The sequence below is a fragment of the Ictalurus furcatus genome, chromosome 15, assembly GCF_023375685.1.
Source record: "Ictalurus furcatus strain D&B chromosome 15, Billie_1.0, whole genome shotgun sequence".
Lineage (NCBI taxonomy): Eukaryota > Metazoa > Chordata > Actinopteri > Siluriformes > Ictaluridae > Ictalurus > Ictalurus furcatus.
The window spans coordinates 23,812,712-23,840,407 of NC_071269.1; the positions used below are offsets into that span (position 1 = coordinate 23,812,712).

At 39.0% G+C, this 27,696-nt stretch overlaps 1 protein-coding gene across 2 annotated transcripts; it reads left to right on the top strand.

Moving 5' to 3' along the window:
- Positions 1-293: 293 nt before the first annotated feature.
- On the top strand, positions 294-27,563 carry LOC128619072 (cadherin-like protein 26). Of its 2 annotated transcripts, none has more exons than XM_053642940.1 (19): positions 294-403; positions 3,164-3,223; positions 3,346-3,441; positions 7,572-7,727; positions 7,942-8,089; positions 12,960-13,129; positions 14,592-14,720; positions 15,771-15,956; positions 16,172-16,449; positions 17,340-17,482; positions 18,228-18,458; positions 19,780-20,001; positions 20,857-20,981; positions 21,646-21,705; positions 24,108-24,152; positions 24,281-24,340; positions 25,214-25,258; positions 25,386-25,436; positions 26,503-27,563. In XM_053642940.1, the coding sequence occupies exons 1-19, from the start codon at positions 329-331 to the stop codon at positions 26,713-26,715; spliced, it is 2,493 nt and encodes an 830-aa protein (XP_053498915.1). In that variant the 5' UTR covers positions 294-328; the 3' UTR covers positions 26,716-27,563. The 2 variants fall into 2 exon arrangements, with proteins under 2 accessions (XP_053498915.1, XP_053498914.1); XM_053642939.1 differs by having other exon boundaries at positions 24,093-24,152; positions 26,503-27,562.
- The last annotated feature ends 133 nt before the right edge of the window (positions 27,564-27,696 follow it).

The window sequence follows — 27,696 nt, forward strand, 5'->3', positions numbered from 1 at the left end:
GATAAGTGTTTTTGTTATTTGACATTATGTTTTACAGTTCGTATGAGTGACACAAAATACAATACTCAAAAAAATACAATACTCAAAAAAATAAATAAAATTGTCACAGATCATATAACAAAGGCTCTCATCTTTCACGAAATTTAGACAATCCTGTTTTTCCTGTAGGAGGATTGTAACATCCCTCAACCATGTCAGCATGACCACTCCCACACCTCCTGCGTCACCCGCGCAATACACACGCCCACACAAGCTCTCTCTCTCTCTCACACACACACACACACACACACACATACACATAAAGAGAGAGAGAAACTGTACAGATGGTATGTGGAACATTAGGACAGCTTCCTGTACAAGCTTCAGGATGAGGAAAACCACTGTTTTGCTGTTTCTTCTGGCTGTGAGTATAAATATTTCTGTACAAGGCTAAATGTAGTGTAGTTTGTTTTGCATAAGCCAGAGGCTGGGAGGAATATAATTGATATTATTTTTGACTACATTCACAATATGTACACAATATGTAACACCACACACATACACACACACATTTTTTACGCTATTAGAGAGGGTGTGATTAGAGCAATGCTTACAGCTGGTTTCTTTTCAACACACTGATTATGGCTTGAGAGTTTTGTCTCTACAAGTCTTTGCTTTGAGGGGTTTTATGCTCTCATGAGTTCCTAGTTTGCTCCTAAAAATTTACAGATGTCTGCACACACCAGGTCTGCTTGCTGTGCTAGAAAATGTGTACTTGCTGTAGTCTGGGTTTAACTTACATTTTAATTTAATTTGATTTGATTTATTAAACAAAAAAATAGTGAAATAGACTTATTTGTCAAGGATAGCACAATAAAAAAAAAAATAAAAAAAACTTGTTTCCATTGCGGTCCTTGATGTAAAGAACAAACTTCACTCCTAGCGACAGGTTACTTTGGTATTGCTTACTAAAATGCAAAGCTACAATAAATTTCCACATTTGCAAAATTTACAATCACAATTTTTTACAGATTCTTCACTGTCTAATTACCAACTTCTGAGTTTCGAACTAAAACCTATCATATTTGAAATACTTTTAATATCCAGAGGCAACTTATTCCACACTTGATTCCCCTGAGTATTCGAAAGACCTACGACCATACATAGTTGTAAAACGATATAATGTAATATCCATGACACTTTGTCTAGTATTATAAAAATGTCTCTCACTTACCCCAGAGAAATATGTATAAAAACATGTAGGAGCTCTTTTATCTTGTGTACCACTTTTTGTATAAAATATGCTACTCTGCTTTCTATAGGTAACCAGTCAAGGTAACATCAACATGTGTAAATCTCCTAAAACCTAAAACCGACCTTATCAATTTATTTTGAGATTTCTGTAACTTATCCAACCATACATGAGACAAATCCGACATCCATAAAATGCATGCCTACTCAAAATGACATTGCACTAAACACGATACAAGTAATTTTACATTTTGTTTATCCAGAAAACGAACATATCTAGCAAGAAATTTTGTCCTAACATTAATGCTACCTAAAGTTTTCATATCCTTACTAGCACCACTTAAATCCAGGACACATACAAGATAATTAACAGTGGTTCTGCTTGATATTATACAATCCCCTACCTTGATAGACATGTTAGGAACCTTGTTCAGTTTACTTTTATACCCAAATCATATGGATTTCGTTTTACCTAAATGCAATAAGAGTTTATTTTCAGAGAGCCAGAGAGTCAGTCTTACATATCTCCTCACCTAATATCACTTATATTTATCTGACATCCTTGAAACTAGTAAAGCACTTAAAAAACAAACTACAGTCACAAACTGCTTGCATATCATTTATGTAGCGGTGGAATAAAAGGGGACACTTCCATGAGAAACTCAATTATTAATAATTATTTCCTCAGAGAGAATCCCATCAATTTCTACCCTTTGAACTCTCTCAGTCTCCTCTTTTCTTAGTTCTCCTGTAAGTCGAAAGAGCCTTAATCCTGCTTTTTAATTATTCCATTATTTCCTGATTCATCCAAGGACTCGATATTTGCTTCACTCTTACTTATCTAAGGGGGACAATTCCATCTAATACTTTAAGAAATAAAACTTTAAAATGTGTCCAAACATCATCAACTATTGAGGAATTACAAATGTCATTCCATTTAACTCTCTTAAATTGATCTTTGAATACTTCAAAGCTATATTTTTTAATGATCTAGACCATACTGTTTTATGAATACTAAATTTTAATTTATTTTGTTTCCTTGTACAGAAGATAATATTGTGATTGCTAATGCCATATTCTAGCATTAGAGTCTAGCAAGTCCATATGTTATGTTTCATTGATTTATGGACACAAGAAATATGTGCAACAGTTATCAATTCACTAATATGTAAATAGTTAAGCCAATTGTTATTTGATTCCTAATTGCCTTTCACCCTATAGAAAGACTAGAAAGAATTAAAGAAAGACAAGTATCCCACACAGATATACCACAGTTCAAGTCAATTGGACCTACGGTTCATGAGGAGAAGATTTTTGTAGGTTTGGACAAATTTTCAACGTACTGGAAAATCTATCATGGCAGACTTTATGGGACCTAATAGCTTTTTTAGTTCCCCATGAGAAATAAGGCATGTCTACCAATTTTCAGACATTTTGGACTTATGGGGCATAGGGAAAATCATGTAGATTTTAGGTGTGGCCTGTAGTGTCACCTATGGGCTCGTGTGAGCCATTTTTGGTGTGGGCGTTACTTGTGGCCTGTAGTATTAATGTGCCAAATTTCAAAACTTTTTAACACTAACTATTACAATAGGTGCCTACAGACTTTCGGTGCTTGGCCCATAATAATAATAATAATAATAATAATAATAATAATAATAATAATAATAATAATTATAATAATTATAATAATACAATAATAAGTACGTGGTACTGCAGCCCCGCCCCCAAGGTTCAGCCATTTAAAAAAAATACAAAAATATAAAGAATTTTCTGTGGGGGATGGGGCAAATTAATGATGCTGATTTTGAATATTATTATTCTGTCCTCTTTTTAGAAAATTAAATGTTGATCTAGTTTACATTTGTTTTAGTCTTTTATTGCACTTACAGGTTTTGCTAATTCTTCTGCTCATTGTGTTGTGTGTTTTCAGCTGTGGGCTGAGAGTTCACACGAACTGAGAATTCATGAGAAGACCAATAAAGAGACAAGTGTATGTATTTATTAATATTTTTTTTCATACAAAGTGTTTACACTAACACATGAAAGTGAATACAATGAAAAAAAAAAATTATTATACTTTGACCATTATATTATGACTTTTTTTTTTCTAAGGAACGAGTGCTCATTCGATCCAAGAGGAGATGGGTGCTGACTACTATTGAACTGGAGGAGGAAAGTCCTGGACCTTTTCCTAAAAAAATTACAGAGGTATTACTTTTGATAAGGCTCTCTGCACAAGAAATGATGGCTGAGCCACAATAGCATGTTGGTGCAGTGATGTTTATTTACAGTGTATGTGGTGATACAAACAGTCCCAAAATATCCAAGAAAGTGCACAAACCCCCCCCCAAAAAAGTTAAAGAAACAAAAAGAATATATATATATATATATATATATATATATATATATATATATATATATATATATATATATATATATATATATATTTGCAATATAGAGTGAGGGAAATAAGTATTGACATTTTTTTCAATAAATATATTTCCAATGAGGCAATTCACATGAAATTTTCATCAGACATCAGTATTAACTCAAGTAATCCAGAAATATAAAGAATTCACAACATTAAAGTCCATAAATAAAGTTATGTGTAATAAAGTGGAATGACACAGGAAAAAAGTATTGAACACACTAAGAAAAAGCAGTTCTCCAAGGCAAGGTAAGGTAAGGAACCAACTGAAATCTGTAAGTAATTATACCCCCTATCTGTGCAACTTAAAATCAGCTGGGTTAGAAAATTTATGGTCTACATAAAGGCTTTTCATTACCAAGGTGTCACACAAGAAACATATCATGATGGGTAAAAGCAAAGAGTTCTCCCAAGACCTTCAGAACCTTATTGTTGCAAAACATATTGATGGAATCGAATACAGACGTATTTCAAAACTTCTGAATCCTCCAGTAAGCACCATTGGGGCCATTATCCGCAAGTGGAAGCAACATCATAAACCGGCCACGCTCAGGAGCTCCTCGCAAGATTTCTGACCAGGGAGTCAGAAGAATAGAATGCATCCAGGTACTGTGACACAAGTCTGGCAGCTGACAGACCATCGGCTGGCTCATGCGCTTGTACCCAAGTCCTGACAAAATAGGGAAGCACGCGAAGCAACTGTTCAAGGATAATGATTTCTCCAATCTCCTCCTTTGCATGTTGTTCCAGTCTGACCCAGCGTAGGTAGGGTCGCTTGAGATGGTGGCAGATCTCAGTCGGCGTTTCTCCCAGCATTGTTAACGGGTGACAAAAGCGTTGATGGTAAGTCTCCGCCGAGATGTCTAATTTTTTCCAGCAGAGCCTCCTTCAGGTTACCATAGATGACAGACCTCAGTGCTTTTTCGGTGAGTAGCGGAACCAACCGACATGACCATTCCTCCTCTGGGCATCTCCAGGTCCTTGCCAGATGCTCAAAATGACTGAGCTAATTCTCTATGTCCTCCCCTTCCTGATATACTGGCATTCAGGGCTTCTGACATGGCACACATGGTGGATCAGGATCAATGGATGGATGGGGCCTCACCGGATCGCTGGAGTAGGGCGCTCCATCCGCAGACTTTGTGTCGTCTCTGACATTACTGCAGGCTCTGGTGATCTCTGCTTATGAATTGACTCTCTGAGGCCTCAGAGCTCATGGAGGCAACCTTCCTCCCTCCTTTGCTGTGCCACCAGAAAGTCTTGCATAAGGGTCACGATATCTGAGGAGGTGTATAAATAAATAAATAAATAAATAAATAAATAAATAAATATATCCTCACATCCAGACGGCCTTGTGTTCCACAGGCAGCAGAGCTCTTAAAAATTGATGCATCACCACCCGCTCAATGACCTAGGTGGTAGTGTGCCATTCTCGTTGAAGCCACCTCTTAGTGATATGGAGCAGGGTGTCCATTTGGGCCTGAGGGGTGGCTCCAGGGTGGTAGGACTATCTGTGGAACTTGGCTGCCATGTTGGTGAGAGACAGGCCAAAGCGAACCAGGAATTCGTTGTGCCTCCCCCAAGAGAAAGGGAGTGAGCATGTTGGCCCAGGCATGCTCTTCCCACTCCTCTGGCAGGGTGACTCGTTTCCAGGAAGCCCTCTACATCATATTCACTACTGAGCTTGGAGAGCAGGTGCTGAGCATCTTGTCAGGGGTCCAGGAGAGGGATGGCAGCAGTGGAGCGGGGTTTATTTAGCTGCAGGAGTGCCAGTGTGGTGACCCAGAGGCTCTGGGCCAGCTCCTGAGTCACCACCTGCTGATGGATATTTGTCTCCAGCAGGTGATATAGCATGGGATCCATGCTGGAGGTCTGGGTTGGGTCTGTGCTCATGCCCGCATTCTCCACCACTAAGGTGTAGTGGGTGGAACACAGATGCCCAGGAGGCAAGAAAAGGGAAAAAAAAGACATGTCAGTGTGATCTTGACAGGAGACCTTGCTCACCTCTGTGTTGGCTGCACCCTTTTGCACTCTTAGGGCTTCTGAAGATGGGTGAAGAGCAGCCGCTCTTCTCATTGGCCGCCAGCCGTGTGTGCTTCGGCCGCCATGTGCTCTCATGCTGTCTTCAAAATGCGGAGTGCTGAAGCGGAGCTTGGCAAATTCTTGTATGTCCAGACACTGCAAAATTCACAACATTTATAACATCCATCAGCAGATTCTTCTTTAACCACCTTCCTTTTGGCATTGCTTTAGTTCCCGAACATTTTCAATGCAGAATGGTCTCAGACATTACGGAAGGACTGTAGGGGCTCATTTCTTATATAGATGATGTGCTTGTCTGGGAATTGACAGGATGAACATGATGCATGTTTGCACATGTTATTGCAAAAGATTCAGAATGCTCAAATGATACTTAACGTGGATAAGTGCGATCTGTAAAAAAGCGAGATTCACTTTCTTGGACATATCATCTCAGCTGATGGAATCAGGCCAGACTCTGGGAAAACTGAGGTTATGAGGAAAATGCAGATACCCTCAAATATTAGTGAAGTACAAAGTTTTCAGGGGATGGTGAATCAGTTGGGGAAATTTATCCCACAACTTACTCTGAAAGTCAAACCGCTTAGAGATTTATTGTCAAAGCAAAATTCCTGGGCCTGGGAAACAGAGCAGGACAAAGCAATTAGGGAGTTAAGAGCTTTCATCTACTCCTGTGTTAGCAATGTATGATCCTAAAAAAAAAGCTATCAAGGTATCCACAGATGCTTCATCATTTGGATTAAGAGCAGTCCTATTGCAGAAATAGGAAAATAAGTGGAGAAATGTGGCATAACCTTGATCTTTTACTCCTCTAGAGCAGTGTTATGCTTAAGTTGAAAAGGACAGCATTAGGTCTAAAGTGGGCATGTGAACCCCTCAAAAGATTTCCCTCATCAGCCTCCTCAGAACACAATCATTGGACTCCTTCCCTCTGAGAATTCAACATTTCAGGATGAGACTGATGAAGTACTCTTATTCAATGGTGCATTTTCCAGGGAAGAATTTAGTAACTGTCTCACACAAACCTGTAAAAACAAGGCTGAACAGTGGCGATACAGAGTTGCTAGAGGACACAAACATTTATGTGGACGTAACCGGTCTGACGTGTTGGGCCTTCGGCTCTGCACTGTGTGTGAAGGAAAAATGGACACTGTACTTCTGTAGCTGGTCAACGGCTCTTTATTTTCTGCACTCGTTACATGGACATTACATACAACACCCTACCTGCCAGCAATTCTTACCTCTCTAAACTAAAAGAACACTTGAAAGTAGGTAGTGTTTGTGGGCAGATCAGCTCAGGTGAAATTTAATTTTATTCAGGGCATTGAAAATATATGATCACATCATGTTTGATGTACGAAAACAAATTATGTTAATGTAACTCAATTCAATCACATGAAACCGATGTACAAATTTGAATAAAGTATATTCACTGAGATTTTTTTTCAGTGTGTGGACTTCTGTGTTCATTTTAAACCAGTTTTTTCAATAGTGAAACTTAAAATCTAAGAAAAGAACAAAAGTTTCCATTGGCAAGAAAGGAGACTCAGAGCTGTTATCTTGGCAAAGGGAGGTATCACAAAGTATTGACTAAAAAGGTGCCAATAATTATTGCACACTTATATTTAAGAAAGATATTTTTTGATAAACCTATGTTGTGTTTGCAATTGTTTGATATCCATGATATCAAACAAAAGATCAAAAGGTTAAACAAGCCTTCTCTGCTCATATTTACCAAGGGGGCCAATATTAGTGGAGGGCACTGTATATGAAAGCCAATGAAATTGTCCTTGCTCCTCAGACTTTTGACAAAATGTAAGATTAATTGGATTAACTTGTCAAATCTTTCTTTTCACTCTTTTGGTCCCAGTTGTTCAACGATAAGCAAGATGATTATTCCGTCAGGTTCAGCATAAGTGGCCATGGGGTGACGAAAGACCCAAAGGGTGCATTAGGCATCAATGAAAGAACTGGTGAAGTCTTCATGTACAAGCCAATAGACCGAGAAACACATCCCACTTTACATGTGAGTCCTTAAATATGCATTTGATCTTGTTGCTTATGTTTTAATAATTATTTTTTTCTTTGTATGTATTTTCAAGATTTACATTCTGTGTGTATTGATTAGGAAGTTAATGAAGATGACCCATTTGAGTCTTCCACTGTTTATTTCAGGAAATAAAACCCTAAACGTTCAAATGAAATTGCCATATGTGTCTCATTACATGGTTTATAACTAGGTGGAGTTCGATGTGTTCGATGCAAAAACTAATGCACCCCTTGACAAAACATTGTCCTTCGACGTGGCCATACTGGATAAGAATGATAATCCTCCTGTGTTCAACCATAAAGTTTTCAGTGTAGAAGTTCCAGAGAACCAAAATGAAGGTGAGGATTGTCCACATTGCTGTTTGTCTGCATGTTAAACATTTTGAATAAAGACATATTCTTCCCAAAAAATCTGTAAGCAGAAATTAAGCCTGTTCCCTTTCAAAGGGAGCTTCACATTGCTTTAGCTGAACGCTTTGGGAAGCACTCTCGGGTGTGACCAGTAGATGAAGCTTGTGTAACATCATGCCTATGTATAGGCCTGCCATGATCAGGTAACGTGGCAATTAAACGCGTCACGTGATATATAAATGCCATCTCTGAACCATGCCGTCAGCCTTATTATCTTCAGAGAGACTGCATGTCGGTCGTTTGTGTAACGAAAACAAAAGACTCTTCATTTCCTCTCTCAAAAAATCTAGACTTTTCTATCCTTTTAAAAAAAAGAGAAGAAAAAAAGAATGAGCAAGAGAGAAAAGTATGAGTGAGAGAATTCAGGAAGTGTGTTACACTTTGCTCCCGTTTCATCACGGGGAGGGCTGTACACTTTCTGTGGGAAGTGTCTAGGAATGGAGCATGCCACGGCAGTCCTTGAGAGGTCTGACTGTGCACATTGCCTTACAATAACCAGCTCCGCTCGCGACTCGCTCTCTTCTCGGAAGCCGAAGCGAGTTGGGTTTCAGAGCCTTGCGGATCTGGGCCGTCTCAGGTCCTGGGGATCTCGTATAGATCTTGAAGAGGAGCCGGAGATGAGCTCTACCTCTTGCTCTGTCTTCTGGGTCAGGCTCTCTGCTGGATTTTGGAGCTCGCATCACAACTCCTCCTTCCATTATGGAAAGTCAAAAAAAAAAAAACCCACAACCCCCCCCCAAAACAAACAAACAAACAAACAAACAAACAAACAAAAAAAACACACACAAAAGTAAAAAATAATAATTCCTCTCTGACTCTAAGGAGCCAGAAGGGTATGCTACAAACTGAGAGCAGCATATAAAGATCTGCTTGAAGTGATGACTAAGTCTGGATGAGCTTTTTTCTCCCCAGTAAAAATAAATCCCTCACACAGCAGAAAACTCCCCCTTTTTTCCAGAAGTGCATAACAAAATATCAGGCTTCTGGTGGAAAACCATGCATAAGCAGTATGTATAACCCTGCGATGTATTTATAACCCTGGATTATTCGGCCATTGTGGGGAATGAACGGCATGGCTATTTAGCTATGCTGAAGGTGGAGGAGGCGCTTGTGAGCTGCCTCTCTCCATCGACTGCAGGTAATTTAGGGGGTCCAGCTTTGCCATCCAAGCCATGTAAGACAACCGTGGCATTGGTGGGCAAGGCCTTTGCAGTAGTGGGTCTTGCTTGTGGGTCACTGCAGACAATGGCAGTGTTGCAGGCCTACAAAGCAGACCTGCTGAGTGAACTTGACATATGGCGGCATTCAGCCAACTCCTTCCCTGTTGTGTTGAGTTCACCCAGGCATCCACGAGTAGACCCTGGGCCAGCACTAGTGCAAAGGAGGTGCAGAAGGTGAGTACGGAAGCCCGACAACCCCTGCAGACAGCCAGGGAACCGGGCGGCCAAAGTCGCGGCCTGCTACTAGGCCTGATCTGAGAATGGTCATAAAGGCCAAGCAGACAAAGATCAGCGGTACATGAGGTTATTAGGGAAGTTAGACCTTAGTGCTGCTGTAGGGCCTCCCCTACCCAAGGCTGTCCCAAGTTTTCAGTGTTCTCTAGTCAGCGAGCTGTCACAGGGCAATGAAAATCTGATGCTTTTCCTCCAATAGAATGTGGAAAAGTTAACGTCACTAAAATACCATCTGGCAGCATGTAAACTACTGCCAAATGTGTTTCCATGGGTTCTGTCTACCATAGAAAAAGGTTGCCAGGTCCAGTTCAGAGCTTGACCCCCCCGGTTCAGAGGTGTGTTCACCACAGTAGTCAGCACAGACCAGAGCTCTACATTAGTGCAGGAAGTAAGATCCCTCTTGGACAAAGGGGCCATAGAACATGTAACCCGTTCCCTGAGGGAAGGAGGTTTTTACAGCCGTTATTTCCTGCTCCGTAAAAAATAGAGGAGTATGCGGCCAATTTTAGATATGCTCAACTGAACTGTATTCTTTGGAAATACAGGTTCAAGATGCTGACACCAAAACTTATCATTCCACAGATTCAGTTTGAGGACTGGTTTGTGATGGTAGATCTAAAAGGTGCATATTTACACATAGAAATATCGCCCAGTCACAAGAAGTTCCTGGGGTTTGCGTTGGAGGCGATGCAAACCAAGATCAGGTACCTCCCTTCAGGCTAGGTTTATCCCCTCTCACCTTCACAAAGTGCTTGGATGTCATTCTGGCTCAATTGTGACTCCAGGGCATCCGTGTACTAAAGTACCTGGATGACTGGTTAATTCTAGCACGATCCAGGGAACTGGTAGTTCAACATCGAGATGTTGTTCTCGCCCACATGAAGAGCTTGGGGCTCAGGTTGAACCTCAGAAAAGTATGCTTTCTCCAGTGCAGTTTTCTAGGGGTTATAAGGATTCTACTACAATGATGGAATTTTGTATCCCCAACATGCATAGGGTCAATCCTATCAACATTGAGCAACATAAAGCTGGATCTTGGCATCCTCTCCAGTCTCTATGGGAGACTGTGGGAGCTTATGGCAACAGCAGCCAATGTCATACCATTGGGCCTATTGCACAGCAGACCGTTTCAGTGGTCACTGAGAAGTTGGGGGTTTCGTCTGAGGATGAAACCTCTGAGAGTAATCAGTGTCACGCAGCAATGCCTACGTGCTCTGAGAATTTGGAAGTGTCCCTGGTTTCTAGCCTTGGGTCACAATCTAGGGGTGTCTCCTTTGTGCAAGACGGTAATGACAGTCATCTCCCTAACGGGCTAGGGCGTGGTCTTAGACAGCTGTCCAGCTCATGGTCTCTGGAGTGGCATATAAAATGCCTAGAAATGTGGGCCTTATTTCTAGCACTGAAATTCTTTCTTTCTCAATTGAGAGGTCACCATGTGTTTACAGACAACACAGCGGTGATCTCATATATCGGCCTCCAGGTGGTATTATGTGCGTGCCCCCTGTTCAGGCAGGCACAACTAATTCTTCTCTGGGCAGATGGAACGTTTTGTCAGTGAGTTCAATGTACATTCTGGGCAACAGGAATGTGGGGGCAGACATCCTGTTGAAGCAGGGGCTGAGGCCCAGGGATTGGTGGCTCCATCCACAAGTGGTGGAGTCCATATGGCGGAGGTTTGACCAAACGGGAGTGGATGTGTTCGCCTCTGAAGAGACAACACACTGTCCGCTGTGGTTCACCCTCACTCCTCCCGCACCATTAGGGCTGGACGCCATGGTGCACATGTTGCCAAGGTCACATCTATATGCTTTCCCCCCTATAGCTCTGCTCCAACAAGTTCTAGTGAGAGTTCACCAAGACGGTCTACGTCTGCTGCTAGTAGCACCTTATTGGCCAGGATTATATTCCTAAAGTGCCTACATTGGCTGCCAAGCCAGTAGTGTTGCAGGCTTTCTGCCCTCCTCTGTTCCTCACACTGGAACAAGAGGAATTGCACTGACTGTGTCCAGTAAGGGCTCTCTGTACTTACGTCCACCATTCCGGCCAGTGGTGTAAGTCAGAGCAGCTGCTGGTCTGCTTTGGCGGCAACAGTAGAGGTGATGCTGTGTCAAAGTGGCGCATCTCTAATTGGATAGTGGAAGCAATCTCTATCGCTTATGAGGCACGCAGTCTCACTACGCCTCTGGGCATAAGGGCTCATTCCACTAGGGGAGTCACCTCCTCGAAGGCTTTGTCCAAATGGGCATCCTTACAGGATGTGTGTGCTGTGGCAGGGTGGTCTACGCAGCACACAGTCATTCGATTTTACAGCCTGAATATACATTCCGACCCAGGCTCGAGTGTCTTGCCGTGACCCTCGGGCTCGGGTCTTTTTGAACAGACCATACCCTCAGTATGACTTAGCGGGTATTCTCATTGCCATAGCACTCAGCTAATGCAACGTGATGTTCCCTTTGAAAGGGAACGTCTGGGTTACGCATGTAACCCTGTTCCCTGAGAAGGGAACGAGATGCTGCATATCTTTGTCATACTGCAGCATGCCTGTGAATTACGTGTTCGCTTCAGATAATAAAGGCTGATGGTTCACAGGTGTCATTTATATATCATATGACACGCTTAATTGCCATGTCACCTGATCACAGCAGACCTATAAATAGGAATGCTGTTACACAAGCTTCAGATACCGGCCACGTGTGAGGGCGCTTCCCACAGTGTTCAGCTAACGCAAAGTCTTGTTCCCTTCTCAGGGAACAGGGTTACATGCATAACCCAGACGTTTTTCAAGACTGAGCTTATCACCTAAGCATCTTCTAGAAAATATTTCTGAACTTTACAGAGCAGTGATTTTTAATTTTTGGCTCTCAAATTCTTTTGTAGCCAGTGACCCTAATTCTAATGTATATTAAAACCATATTAAAACTATTCCTATTGTTATTAAAATTACACTTAAATATACTACAAGTTGACAAATTTATATTATTGATGTGTGGAGTAAACCCATTAGATTAAACTGATCATCAACTTGATGTGAAAGCTACATCAAGTTTCTAATATAACCTAACACTAACCTTAAATAGAGAAATTGAGTAAGTTGTCACATATTGGCATGATGTGATTTTAGACACAGCTATTGGTTGTAGTCTGTTGTAGACATGATGTCATATCTCGTTGTACTGAAATTTTTGGGACATGCAGACAAATGAATTCAGGATATACACAGCCTCCATCTTGCACATACATCATTACCAGCCAATAAAAACCTGGCCTAAATCTATAGTTACTATGTGAATCTCCCCACTGCTAAATTTCCACATCCTAATTGCTGTCCAATCTCACTGCATTAGGTGACCTTCCTTTAACTCTGCAAGTGAGTGACAAAGATGAGGAAGGCAATGACAATTCCCGCATATCCATGAGGATAGTGTCTCAGGTTCCAGCTTTGCCACAAATCTCCCTGAAATCCATTGCAAACAAGATATCAAAGCTTGCCTTCACCGGATGCTTTGATTATGATGTGAGTATGACCACGTACACATCTAAAGCGTTCTTCTCAATACAAATAGAATCAGTGTATAACACCTCTATTACTCATACATTACATTCTTTATTGTTTTTATGCCCAGAATATTGTGGTGATTTGTTTAATCAAGTAAAAAGACTCAAACTTGTTTTAAATAGAGCACATTTTTGAGCTTCACTGCACTGACTAACAATTGTTCAATTTAGATGTTAAAATGTTAAATTAAACATTAAAATGTTCAATTTAGAACTGATTTCAGAATCCTTTTTTTTTTTTTTTTTTGGGTGTTATGTAAGGACTAAACCATTCGGGTGCATGCTGTTATAGGAAAATATAATCAGTGTTGGGATGGTGTGATGTGACACTAGTGTTGATTATTTTCCTAAAACAGCACGTCCTGAAGTGTTTTAGTCCTCTTATACAATGACAACTTGCCAAAGATTTAGATTTTTATCCTTCTTAATGGATGACATTTTGTCATTTATATATATATTTTTTCATTTTGACTTGAATGAAGCTTTACCTTTGACTCAAACATGTTAGAAAACTGTGTAATTTCTGATATGATGAAGCCTCAGTGCTTTGTTAATTATTTGCCATACAAGTCCATGTGTAACAATTATACTATCTATATCAGTATCTGTGTAGTGCTCCAAATATTTGTATCTGTATTCGAAATTGAAGTGTGAGTGGGTATGGTCTACACTGGATTTTTTAATGTGAACCCTACTCTGTCCCTAGAAACATTGGAAAACACTTAAACAGGGCTGCTGGAAAAAGAAGTAATTTTTCATTCACAAAATTTAACAAATAGAAATTTGCAGAACATAACTTCTTCTTATTGACTTCTACAGTTCTATCAGATATGTCTTTCAAAACATTTCAAAACAGCATGGATCTGTTGTTTACACTTGCCAACTATTGTCACCCTAATAATATTTTAACCGATATACTTCAATTTTGGGTTTGTTACATTATAATAAGTTCAGAAACATTTGCTAGATATGCTATCAGGATCTACTATGTAGCAGGTACACAGTGAGATCTTTTAATATTAAGATTAACATTCTTTATTATTAATGAAAAACACACATGAACAAACAAGTTCATATTTTTACAAGCATAAAAAAAACGTTGTTGTTTAGTGGATTTCACGGCAGTTTACAAAGAAATATGGCAGAATTTATTTTTGCAGCTCAGTAAAGCTGGGCTACTTGAGCAAACCCCTGATCATAGTGTGCCACCTATTCCTATCTGTATTTGTATGTGTTTAGAACACATTATCTGTTTAATCCAAAATAATGTATTCATATTTAGTTACATCCCTACCCCATACCCCATGTAAGTTGTTACTATAGAAACTATGACATGTGAAAACGAGCATGTTAATATAACCCTGTGATTGTTCTATTGTACAGTACTATTATCAGCCCTACTGTTATCTTACATGATTTAGAAAGCAAGGACTTACACAATGATTGTTGAAGCACGAGATCATGGAACACCTTCACTTTCATCCACTGCGACTGTTATTATCAGCATCACTGACTCCAACACTCATGCACCTGTGTTCACTGCACCGAAGGTAAGGATTTGCAAACTTGCCATACAACGCAATACACCATTAGGTCTGTGCCACTACCACGAACTGGTCTTATATTTATCCAAATTTTTAATGCCATATTACATTCATGTACAAAAGGCCACAAGGAATGAAATAAGTCAGGTGAGGCTTAGTAAGGTGTTTTGGAGCTACAACAAGTCACCGAACAGATTCAGCGTGCCTTGGCATGGATCCTATGATCCTTGGCAGTCTGTCAAACTGTACTGGAATGATGAACAGTGTTCTTTCAAAAAATTTTCCCTCAGTTAATGTTAATGGAGGAGTGTAACACATCACTAAAATCTGCTGTTGCTTTTCAATTGTGTTGAGAGCAAGTGACTGTCCATTTACATCATTTTCACCCTCATCAAACTATTTAGTGAACACTCCATTCAGCCCATCATGATAAAAATGTTTCATTATAGTATAAAAGTGATCAGTAAGAAGAGCTTTGCATTGATGGCTCCCTGAGACAATTGAAGCAAAAATAAATTTTTAAAAATGCTCCCGACAGCATTACAGGGCTACCAGGTTTTCCTTTAAGTTCTCGCTTGCTTGTATATGGTGTCATTAATATGACATTTAAGAAATAATATATATGATATATCCAGACTTGATGTTTAATTGAATGAGCTCCTCAAAAACGGGCATGCTTCAGAAATTACATTCCATTCCCAAAACCTTTAATATACTAAGTTATCAGGAGTTGGTAGGTATAACTATTAACTTGGTGATCCTATCAAAGACTACAGGTGCACGCACATCAACATTCTGATATAAATCGGAAATTGGCAATATTCTAATTAGTATTAGAAAATTAAATTTACAAAGTAATTTTTTTTCCTATCATTTTATGTTCCAAAGTGATTTGTTCATCTTAGTCCACAAGAATTTACCAATGCTAACAATTAATTGCATTTATTGTAGAAGGAAACGCCCAGCATATATTTCTGTGGAGCATCCACTAAAATAGTTAAACATATGTAAAGCAAACTATGCTGTATTTATAATAACATATGTCTCTTGGTCCAGTACGATGCTCAGGTTATAGAACTGGAAACCAATAAGGAACTTTTAAGGATCCCTGTGCGAGACCAGGACACTCCCAACACTCCAGCATCCAGAGCAGTGTTCACTATTCTGAAGGGTAATGAGGAGGGCAACTATAAGATTGAGACAGACCCAGTTACCAACGAAGGAGTGCTGACTCTCATCAAGGTAGATTTCAGAAATTCACAATCAAATTGAAATAGAAATGCAAGTACGAATTTTCCAGTTTATTAAATATAACAATTTTGTAATTGACAACTAAGTGTATTTGCTCTGTGTATTTGATTCAGCACTATATTATATTTAATAAGAACTAGACATATTGTGAGAAAAAAAATAAATAAAAAAGATTTAATGTGGATATTTATTTCCTTGTTTCACAGGCAAAGGATTATAAGAAAACTACTACAGTTGAGCTGGAAATAGGAGTGGGGAATGAGGAGCCCTTATTTGTATGCATCGACGGAAAGCCAGTTAAACCCATTGCAGAGACTGGAACCGTGAAAAACAGCACAGTTAAAGTCGCTGTCAAAGTCATTGATGTGAATGACCCACCTGAGTTTCAGAATAAAATTCAGAAGATTTACAAGATAGAGGAAGAAGAGCCAGGAGAAGTGTTGTACACACCCACAGTAACAGATGAGGATTCAGTTAATATCAGGTATGTGTGAAAAGCAACTTTGATTGATTAAGATGAACCTTAATGGTAACCCTAAATGTACGCATGTCAAGTGCTATAATTTCTTAATTTATTTTTTTTTTATTTATTTATTATTTATTTTATTTGTATAGCGCTTTTTACAATAGACATTGTCTCAAAGCAGCTTTACAGAAATATCAACATGGTATACAGATATTAAAGGTGCAAATTTATCCCAACTGAGCAAGCCACTGAGTGGCGACGGTGGCAAGGAAAAACTCCCTAAGATGTTTTAAGAGGAAGAAACCTTGAGAGGAACCCGACTCAGAAGGGAACCCATCCTCATCTGGGTAACAACAGATAGTGTGAAAAAGTTCATTATGGATTTATATGAAGTCTGTATGGCCTTAGGAGCAGCCGTAGTCCCAGCAGTCTGGAATTAGAGAAGATTTGAGCTCCATCCAGAGGCAGAAAGGATCTGGATCTCTAGTATCTCCATAAATTCATGTGGGGCTCGGCGAAAGGAGAGAGGGAGAAAAAAGATTATTATGACTGCGAAGTAGTAGAACAGAATCTAGTCAGGGTAGGCTTGAGTAAACAAATACGTTTTAAGCCTAGACTTAAACACTGAGACTGTGTCTGAGTCCCGAACACTAATAGGAAGACTGTTCCATAACTGTGGGGCTCTATAAGAGAAAGCTCTTCCCCCTGCTGTAGCCTTCACTATTCGAGGTACCGTCAAATAGCCTGCATCTTTTGATCTAAGTAGGCGTGGCGGATTATATAAAACCAAAAGGTCGCTTAGATATTGTGGCGCGAGACCATTTAGTGCTTTATAGGTTAATAAAAGTATTTTATAGTTAATGCGAGAATTTTCACACAAAAACATGATGAACTGTTTTTGCTTCAAGGTACGAGCTAGCAGAAGATCCAGCTAAGTGGCTGTCCCTAGACCCAAAGACATGCAAGGTTACCTTGGTAAAGAAGATGGACCGCGAGTCTCCATATGTCCACAACAGCACTTACACTGTCGTGATGCATGCAATAGATGATGGTATGATTTCCTAGCACAGACTTTCTTCACTTTACATTCTATTGGATTCTGTAGGTGGAATGCAGTTCAATTGAATCTGAAAGAATATGTTATAATGTACTGATACCACAGTATTGTTGTATTTTTTATTATTAACTTCAAGGGAGAGTGAGGGAACAACTGTTTAAAGTTTTTAAAGTCGCTATAACATAAGTGGCAAGATGAGCTAATCAACTGCTGTGGTTTAAGAGGAATAAAAAAGTCGGGGACATGATGTTATAGGAAAATACTAACTTTCGGGATGGTGAAACTAACTCTGCTTCGCATTGGGCCACATTCCACCACCCTGTCATTGATTCTTTTCCTATAACACCCGACTCCCAAATGTTTTTTTTATTCATTAATTAATATATTGAGACATGCACTGTGTCTGAAATCACTTCCTCACTCAGTACATCTACTTTAAGTTTGCGATACATTAACAATTCAAACGATACAAAGTACATAGTACTAAGTATAAAGTCTTTAAGAGCTAGTTTTCATAGATGATGATCAAACTCAGCATTCAGCAACTTTAAAGCCTCTCTAATGCTTATATTCTTTATGTATAATGATGGCTATGTAAATTATTATAAACCACTGAGTAATCTAAAACAAACCATATCTTTATGGTTATGTCCAATTATTTCCAATTATGTCCAACTGTTCAATTGGTTAAATCCAATTTTCAGTCTCCCTATATTTCTCTCATTGTTTTGTGACACAGGGGAACCTCCTGCCACAGGTACAGGCACGCTGGTGGTCCATCTGGGAGATGTGAATGATAATGCACCTCATCTAACCTTAAACACTTCTGTGATGTGTGGGAACAAGGCTGACAGAGTGAGAGTCACAGCAGAGGATGCAGATGCTTTTCCATTTAGTGGACCTTTCACCTTCACGTTTGGCAAAGAAGATCAGGAGCTGAAGAGACTGTGGAAGCTTGACCCGAACTCAGGTGTGTAGAGAGAACAACTGTAAAACGTGGACATTCGTGGCAGTGGTTTTCCGTTAATGAAAATTACTATGACTGCTAGCTCGATTCATTTTCTAAAACAGCGGTTCTGTTAGTACTACAGCTGCAAATCACATGTTTATATTAACATTCTAATACATTACTGCTTCTATAGAAAGGACTGCTGAACAGTAGTTGAATCTTTCAGAGTTGAATTTATTCTCTGCTGTTCTTCCTTAAGTTCTGAAATGTGGACAAAGCTAACTGTGATGTGTCTACTAGACATGAGCCTTTTAGTTAGCTAGTGTTTTTCACCCATTCCATCTCAACCCTACTTGTGCTACCTCAATTTTACTCTAGATTGGACTTCCTGCCTGACTAATTATCTCAATTTTCTTTATTCTTTAAATATCGCTCTGATTGATTGGTTGATTGATTGATTGATGTTTCACTGCCATCATCTGCCTTACACTAATCTCTGTACTTACATATCACAGAGCCTAGAGATATAGTCCACAAAACAGGGGTCGTACTACCATAACCTTCATAACCTGGGGCAGTGGTGGCTCAGTGGTTAAAGGCTCTACGTTACTGATCAGAAGGCCAGGAGTTCATGCCCCAGCACTGCCAAAGCTACAACTGAGACTATTTGGAGTGAACTTGGAGCACGTGGGGGGCTGGTGATGTCACGGCACCATAATTCAATGCCTAATATTTTAAAAACGAAAGCAGCACAAACGAAATTTTTATCAGTACAAACCAGCACAAACGAAGCACAAACAATTGAGACTATTTGGGGTGAATTTGGAGCATGTGGGGGGGATGAGTGACCCCAGAATGACCTATGAATATTCTTTTAATATCTCCAGAACCGAAGCAGCACAAACAAAAATTTTTACGGCACAAACCAGCACAAACGGAACACAAACGATTGAGACTATTCTGCCGACGTTTTGCGGCGTTGGTGGGGGGGCCAACTTCACGCAGGCCTAATATGTGCATTTTCTTTTCATGTTGTACTAACCTCCCCCAACAGGGTTTTAGCTTGAGGGTATCCTTAGTCCCTGACTAGGTGAACAAGCATGGTGTCATGTTTTTAATAGAGTCTACAAAGTCACTTTTGATAAGGGGCATCTGCTGAATTCTGTAAACATAAATGTAAATGTAAATAATGCCATGCCAGTCAGTTGCTCCAAAAATATGTTTATAACACTGTCACTCATTCACTCACTTGATTTTATATTTACCTGATGTCATGATCATCAGTTTATTCACCTGCATGTCCTCTTTGTTTCGAATCATCTGCATATCTGTTTTGCCACAGGGTACCGAACCTCACTGATTAGCCTGACGAGTCTGCCTTACGGGACGTACTCGGTTCCACTGAAGATTACTGACCAACAGGGGGTGCTAGCACGCAACAACTTTCAAGTGGTGGTGTGTGACTGCGGGAAAGGAGACGTGTGTCAAGACTTGTTACCTCGATCCTCCAGCCTCCATGGAGCAGCTATCGGAATTCTACTGGGAGCACTGCTCTTGATGGCTTGTGAGTGTTTCCTTAAAAAATACAATTATAGTAATACGTCTGCTAATACATCCAGTCGCAATTAAAAATCAGAATCAACATTCAAAAATACAGTATTTTAACTTCTAAAAAAAATCAATTTTTGCTTTGTGAGAAATTATTGTTGTCTTTTAATGACTTTATACCGAATGTTGACTCATCAGACGCTGTTAAGCTTTCCATGTTATCTGAAATATTTCCAAGAAAAATGCTGGGCGAAGCTCCTTTTTTTGCATACATATAGGGCTCATGCTGTGTGCACACTGTATCCATAACAATGCTCTTAAGATTACATGCACTGACCAAACCAATTGAAATGGTATACGAAGCAAATTAAAACGGCATTGTTATCTGAAACACTTCTAAAGTATACCACATTGTTATACAGTGTCAGAAAGCACTTACTGTAGGTAAATGTGTTTTGAGATGCTGTACAAGTCCACAAAGAGGTGACTGTGTAATTACTTAGACGTGCACTTTGCAAAACTATTAGCTGTAAACTTTTTTTGCTTTAGTGCAAAACTTAAGAAGGAAACTACACAATAAGCATGTTTTGGGTGATTGACTACATTTGGTCCTAAGGTAAAACTGTGCACAATTTTGTTTTTAAAATGTTTTCATTTTAAATTGGCGTCAAGCTTTAAAGCATACTGAAAAGTCTCCAGAAGAAGTATTTTGGACAGGTCTAATAAACGTAACAGGGAAAACAGAGACTGAGACTACGTTCCACATTGATGAAAATCCTGCAATCTAAACATTTTTGCCATCAATAATTACATACTTAAATAATGCATATTAATTAACAGGTAATTAACAGAATCTACCATTTCCCCACAGTGTTGCTCTGCTTTTGTTTCCTCTGTAAGTGTGGAGAGAAAAAAAAAATCAATCAATACTTGCAAATTGATGGAATCCAAACCCTGATGGCATACAATGATGAAGGAGGGGGTTCATTGTGCAAGGTGTGTACATGCTGATGATAAACTTTACTATTTGTGGACTTCATCTTGTCTTTTAATGCCATTCATGTAGAGTTATTGCAGGACAAGCTCATCACAAGCTCATCACGAGTCATCTGCTGCTCAACACCTATAAATGATCGTTGGAGACTTTAGAGGGAGCCCATTAATTTAATTAAATTCATTTTTATTTGTATAGAGCTTTTAATAATATACATTTACATAGACAACGGCAAAGCAGAACAACTTCCTGAGATGAACCATAATCAAAAGGGAACCCATTCTCTTCTGTGTGACCCCCTATAGCAGGGCTGTATGTTATTACAATATACAGGTGTAGAGGAATTAAGGCAAACCATACTAAGTATGTTCAAATGATGTGTCTTTGTGGATTTATTCAGTGCTCCCTGGTTTCCTCCACTCTATAATAACATTCTTTATCCTTTGGTAATCCACTGTCATTTTAAGTCTACCCTACTGTACCATCCAGTACATCTATACCTTACCCTATCCTACTGAATCAATCCTACCTTACCATGACCTCTAACCCTAATATATCCTGCTATATTTTGTTCTCTTCTAATCTATTAATTTCCCACATACCTAATAACATTTTCCCCCTACTTTATCCAGGTGTATTTTATGTTTCTTTTCATTCTCCTTTCAGGCTGATCCACAGTTCGTGCAGAGCCCAACTAGCAGTATTTGTCCTTTTAAGACAGAACAGGTGTGTATTGCATATTTTCTATTTTTAATAGCATGTACATGCTTTAAATGAACATATTATAACTGTAATTATAATAACAAACCTGTTGCATTTTAACCTTTCCTTAATGTACAATATGCTATCTTAATCCTAGCCTATTACTACAAACTTTTTTCTAATACCCTTGATCAAAAAAATGAAATGATCCTGTTATGTATATTTTTTTCCAATAATATGTTACTACATCTTCCGATGTTTTATTTACAATATCAATCCTGTTAGGTAAGGCTTACCTTATCTTATAGATTTATCAATCTTTCATCAACTAGGTGCACAATTCAGCTAGAGTTTGGGTTGCCTATTTTGGTGTTTCACCTGTTCACACACGTTTTCTATGGGATTGAGGCAGGGTGATTTAGCAGTTCAGTCAACTGGAGTTCGACTATTCGATCATACTCATCAAACAAGTCACACATTTTGGGCACAGATTTGGCTCTATGTCTGTTTTGCTAACCTGCTCTAATCCATCAGATTTATCAGATTTTATATGATCCTATGCCACAGGTTCCCAACCCTAGTCCTGGAGTACTCCCTGTCCTTCACCTTCTAGCATTTCCCTGCTCTAATATGTCAACTCAGCAAGAGCTGTTAATTAGCTGATTAGATGAATCAGCTCTTTTGTCTGCAGGGGAAACACTAAAATGTGTTGGAAGATACTCCCTTTCTGCTTCCTTCCTCCTCCCTTACAGTACTCGATTAGTGCTCTATCTGATTGTCTCACAACCTTGCCTACTTCACCATATCCTACCAAGTTACCAATACATTTTAAACCCCACCCCATCTATCCATCTCACTTTATCATTTCTCCTGTACCAAACATGATACATCACACATCCTGTACTACCTTGACCTTCCAGACAATCACTATTGTATTCTACCAGAACTTATGCTATTGTCTCCTGTACCATATCCTTCTTTACATTTCTTTACTATAATCCTATACTCTCAGAAAATTAGGGTACCAATCTATATTTAACCTTGTTGCTAAGGTGCTACCATCATGGGTACATCTTTTGTACCTTTAGCATGTATCTTTTACCTGGGAACATGCATGTGGTGCACCTTTAAATAGCTTATAGAGTGTACGTAAATGAGCTATTTTAGATTATGCTGCCCACATTCTCCACCATTATGTGTGAGGGAAGTTTAGCTATTTGTCATATCACATCAAACCAGTGACTACAATTCCAATCCTGCACTGCAGCCTTCAAACATGGCCGTCATGGACCGCAATTCCCAGAACACACCTTCATTCTAATCACAAAGTCCTGCATCCAATTTACACTCACTATTACACCACACATAAGAGACTGTTCAAACACTTAGTCTTTGAGAAGTATTACGCTCAGTTGCTTAGTCTCTGTCGTATTTCCAAGCCTTATATGAAGCGCCTCCTCCACCTTTAGCATAGCAAAATAGCCATACTGTTTACCCCCCATGATGGGTGACTAATCCGATGTTGCGGGATTATAAACATGGCTTTCCCCAGAAGCGTGACACTTCATGGTGCACTTCTGGGAAAAAGGGGAGTTTTCTGCGGTGTGAGGGAGCACTCTCCTTCTCATTGGCTCCCCCGCTGGCTCCTCGGAGTCAGAGAAGGTCGGTTTGATTTTGTAATTATACATATATATATATATATATATATATATATATATATATATATATGTATATTTCACAGTGAGCCCAGTCAGCCCCCTCGAGGGCTGCTGCAGCATGCTCCACTCCCACAAAAATGAAGCACTGGCTCCCCCCTCTTCATACCGGAAGGAGAACTCGCTTCACGAGCTCCAGCACCACGTAAAATGCCATGTCACCCGACTACAGCAGGCAAATAAATAGGTTTGATTTTACACAAACTTCAGATACCGGTCGTGCCCGAGGGCACTTCGCATAGTATGAAGCTCACGAAATGCTGAGTTCTCTTTGAAAGGGGACATGGTTTTGTAGTTCTATTTTGTGGGTTTTCTGGCTGCCTGATTGTTGGGACCTACAAGAGTAAAGCTTTTACGGTATATCTGTGGTCCTTAAGGTCCATTCATGTACGTTATATTTATGTATATGTATCTATATTTATGTTTCCAGGTGAAACATACATATTAAAGATACATAAGTAACCTTGATTGTATCACCCCACCAACAAGGAAAAGTATTGGTTGATCCCTTTATTTCTGAGAGTGTCCAATTCCACACATTATCCAACTTTTACCTTTCCTTCCTTCCTGTCACTACTGTATCCTACCAAACTTTACCCTGTTCTCTCCTGTACCATGTCCTTCTTTACCCTACTTTATCTTTACTCTACACAACCTTTTTCTAACATGATCCTTCTTCCTTCTTTCTCATCTAAGTTTGAATTTCAGCAGACCCCCACCAATCATTTAGGCAGCTTGAAGACAGGAACAATTCAGGTTTGTGCTGCATTTTTGCGTTACATTTCACTTACAGAAATACAGACTGGTGACACTTTTCATGAAAAAGTAATAATACAGGAATACAGTTAGTCTCTCTAAATGGTTTTATGCTGTCTCCTGTATAGCTCACACAGGCATCCAGTGGATTTAGAGATGCAACTTCCCTGAGGAACATCTACCGAACAGTGAGTTTCACTAACACTAATAACGTTTTCGCTAGGATTACATTTGCGCTTGAGAGTAAATCAGAGTAAATCAGAGAGTATGACATGTATGTCATACACTATTTGGCCAAAAGTTTGTGGACACCTGACCATCACACCCATATTTGATCATCCCATTCCAGATTTGTTCCCCTTTGCTGCTATAATAACCTCCATTTTTTTGAGAAGGCTTTCCACTAGAGCACGTGGCTGTGGGGATTTGCCCGTTCAGCCACAAGAGCATTACTGAGGTCAAGAACCGACGTTGGGCGATGAGTCCACACAGTTGGCATTCCAAATTTTCCCAGAGGTGTTCAGTGGGGTTGAGGTCAGGGCTCTGTGTAGGCCACTTGACTTCTTCCACACCAACCTTGGCAATCCATGTGTTCACTGACTTCGCTTTGTGCACAGGGGCACTGTCATGCTGGAACAGGTTTTGGTTTCTAAGGTTCCAATGAAATGAAATTGTAATGCTACAGCATACAAAGACATTCTATACAATTGTGTGCTTCCAACTTTGTTGCAATGGTTTGGGGAAGAACCACATTATGGGTATGATGTTCAGGTGTCCATGAGTGGGGTGTCCTTTTGGTTATATAGTGTAGCTAATTCAGACACATTGAGTGCAGTCTGAGCAACTGTGAAGAGCAACTGAATGTGCATTAAAGACAACTGGATACTAGACAACAAAAAAAATACCTTTTGAATTATAAAATGGTGTCTGGCTGCAGTGGCTTAAATGGCAGAAATTCCCATTCAGATTATATTTACCATTTAGGAATGTGGAATAATTTGAACCACAGTTTCAAAAATAAAATAAGGTCATTATAACACCTGTGTTTTGTGTCCCATCAGAATTGGACCAGAAACAGTAGGACTAGTACATATGACACTGTTTGGGTAAGTTGTTTTAGAGGCTTTTAAAAATTATTTGAAAATATTTACAAATAAAAAGAGGTTTAATTCAGTAGCTATTATAATTCAGCAGTTCATTTTTTTTTTTACACACTGTATTTGCACTTTCCAGAGTGGGTTGAGCAGATCCTTTAGCTTTAACATTGAAGACCTCCTTGGAATGGTAAAATATTTCTCTCTTTTCACACAAACCTATCCTTTATTGAAGCTACAGTGATTTCTTTTTTCTTCTTCTTCTTCTTCTTAATGATACCAAGGAGTTCTTGAATCTGATTGGTCAGAGGGTGTCATTATTCCATACATATTCTCTAATCCAGATAAAATATCATGATCCTTTAAGTATTATAAGACTGTATATCCCATCCATTCTTAACCCAGATATAATCTTATAATACTCAAGTCAATATTTAAAACAAAAAAACTAAGAATGTCTTATTTAGTTTTTGGGTGCATTTTATATTGTTCTGGAATAATTGCACTTTCATATTATTCAATGACAATAAAACATAATGCAAAAAGCATCAATGAAAATATGATAAGCTTGTCATTTTGCCTCATATTAAAATTAATTTTACTACCATTAATTAAACTGGCAGATCTTCAAATTGTATTGTTCAGAACTAAATTAAGACGTGAAGATAAGGTAAGAAAGGAATTATACCATGTGTATGGTATATATACATATATACACACACAATAACTGGCCAAATTTAATGTGGTGTTTTGAGCTGAAATCTTCTGGACAGATTTGTTACTGCAATGCATGACAAACCAGAGCAAGTCAGAGGCAACAGTAGAAAGGAAAATAAATTATATGTATTTATCTGATCAGATGATAAATGATATAGAAAACCTGAGCTTGTTGCCAGTCCATCATTTCCCTACTTTATTATTCTATTTAGTTTGATTTCATTATAACATTTTTTTTTTCCTTTTCTGATTGTATTCTCTGTTGCTTTCAGAAAAGTGGTCTATATTTCAGATTTGATCACATGTGTTTCACATGATTGTGAGAAATATGTGATGTGTGGAAAACATGTGAAAAACTTTTATTTAAGCAGTCAATAATTAAACAGAACAAACATTCTCCTTTTTTTTTCCTCCTAATTTTGAGATGCTGACAATCTTTCTTGTAAATTTTTGCCAAATCTGTGTTTTGCTAAATCTCTCAACGTTTTCAAAACTATTTTTATCTCATTATCTCTTCTCCTGATGATTCATTACTGCAGAAGATCGCTAAACTTTCTAAGGAGGACTTCCCTGAATATCAACCACATGATTACAGCTCTGAAGGGACTAACATCGACACCACATCACTGGACAAGCTCTCCATCTGCAGCAATGGAGATGATCTGGACTTTCAGCAGAATTTGGGGCCAAAATTTAGTGCACTGGAAGAGATCTGTCAACAAGTGTTAAAAGAGAAGAACATTAAGTTGTAATTGTTTTTGAATGTTATTTACTTTCCCAATGGATCTTACAACTTTTTGGGTTGTCCTCTTTCCTGTCTCCATGTTTTGTGCATAATATTATACGTCATGGCTAAGCACTGGATTTTTGCAACTATACACTTCACTTTACTTAATAATAGTTTCTCCTCAGACAGATAAAGCTTACAAAAAGACATCAAGACTCCAGTATGTGCATACTGAAGAATGATTTTGTGGTTAGCATGTTTGCCTCACACCTCCGGGGTTGGGGGTTCGAATCCTGCCTCTGTTTGCGCTGAGTTTTGATGTTCTCGCCATGCTTTGGGGGTTTCCTCTGGGTACTCTGGTTTCCTCGCCTAGTCCAAAGTCATACGCTGTAGTCTGATCGGCATTTCCGAATTGTCCTTAGTGTGCGAATGTGCATGGGATTGTACTAACAGTTTTAGTCGTTCAGACTGTTCCTAGTATTTGAATTTATATGGGAGGGACACACACAGTGAAACGTCCCAGTTTGATTATACTTGGAACACGACTCATCCAGTCAAATGAATAGAGCAGAACTAACTGTTGTGTAAAAAGCATCATTTATTTGTTTTTGTAATGTCCTGAATGTTGATAAAGGAAAAAACCTAAATAAAAAAATGCTGGATGTGGGTTCAGTGAATTTCATTACTGTATAAACAAGAATTGTTCGTGTAAGTTTGGTAATAAATGGAATAATATCCATCTCACTATCATTTCAACACTGATATTTCCTTATGTGGCATGTAAGTGTGCAAAATATTGTTCAGATGGTAAGTTACTTCCTATTCAAACATTGCTTTACTGCAAACATGCTGCAATCCTTGCTCAAGAAATTTGTGTATGGGGAATGATTTTATATCTTGGTAGGGACTAAATGTCCCCACAAGGATATGAATATCTGGCAGTTTTAACCTATTCATTCAATGAATAATGTTAAGTTGTATTTTTAATCAGTGCAATAAGCAGACA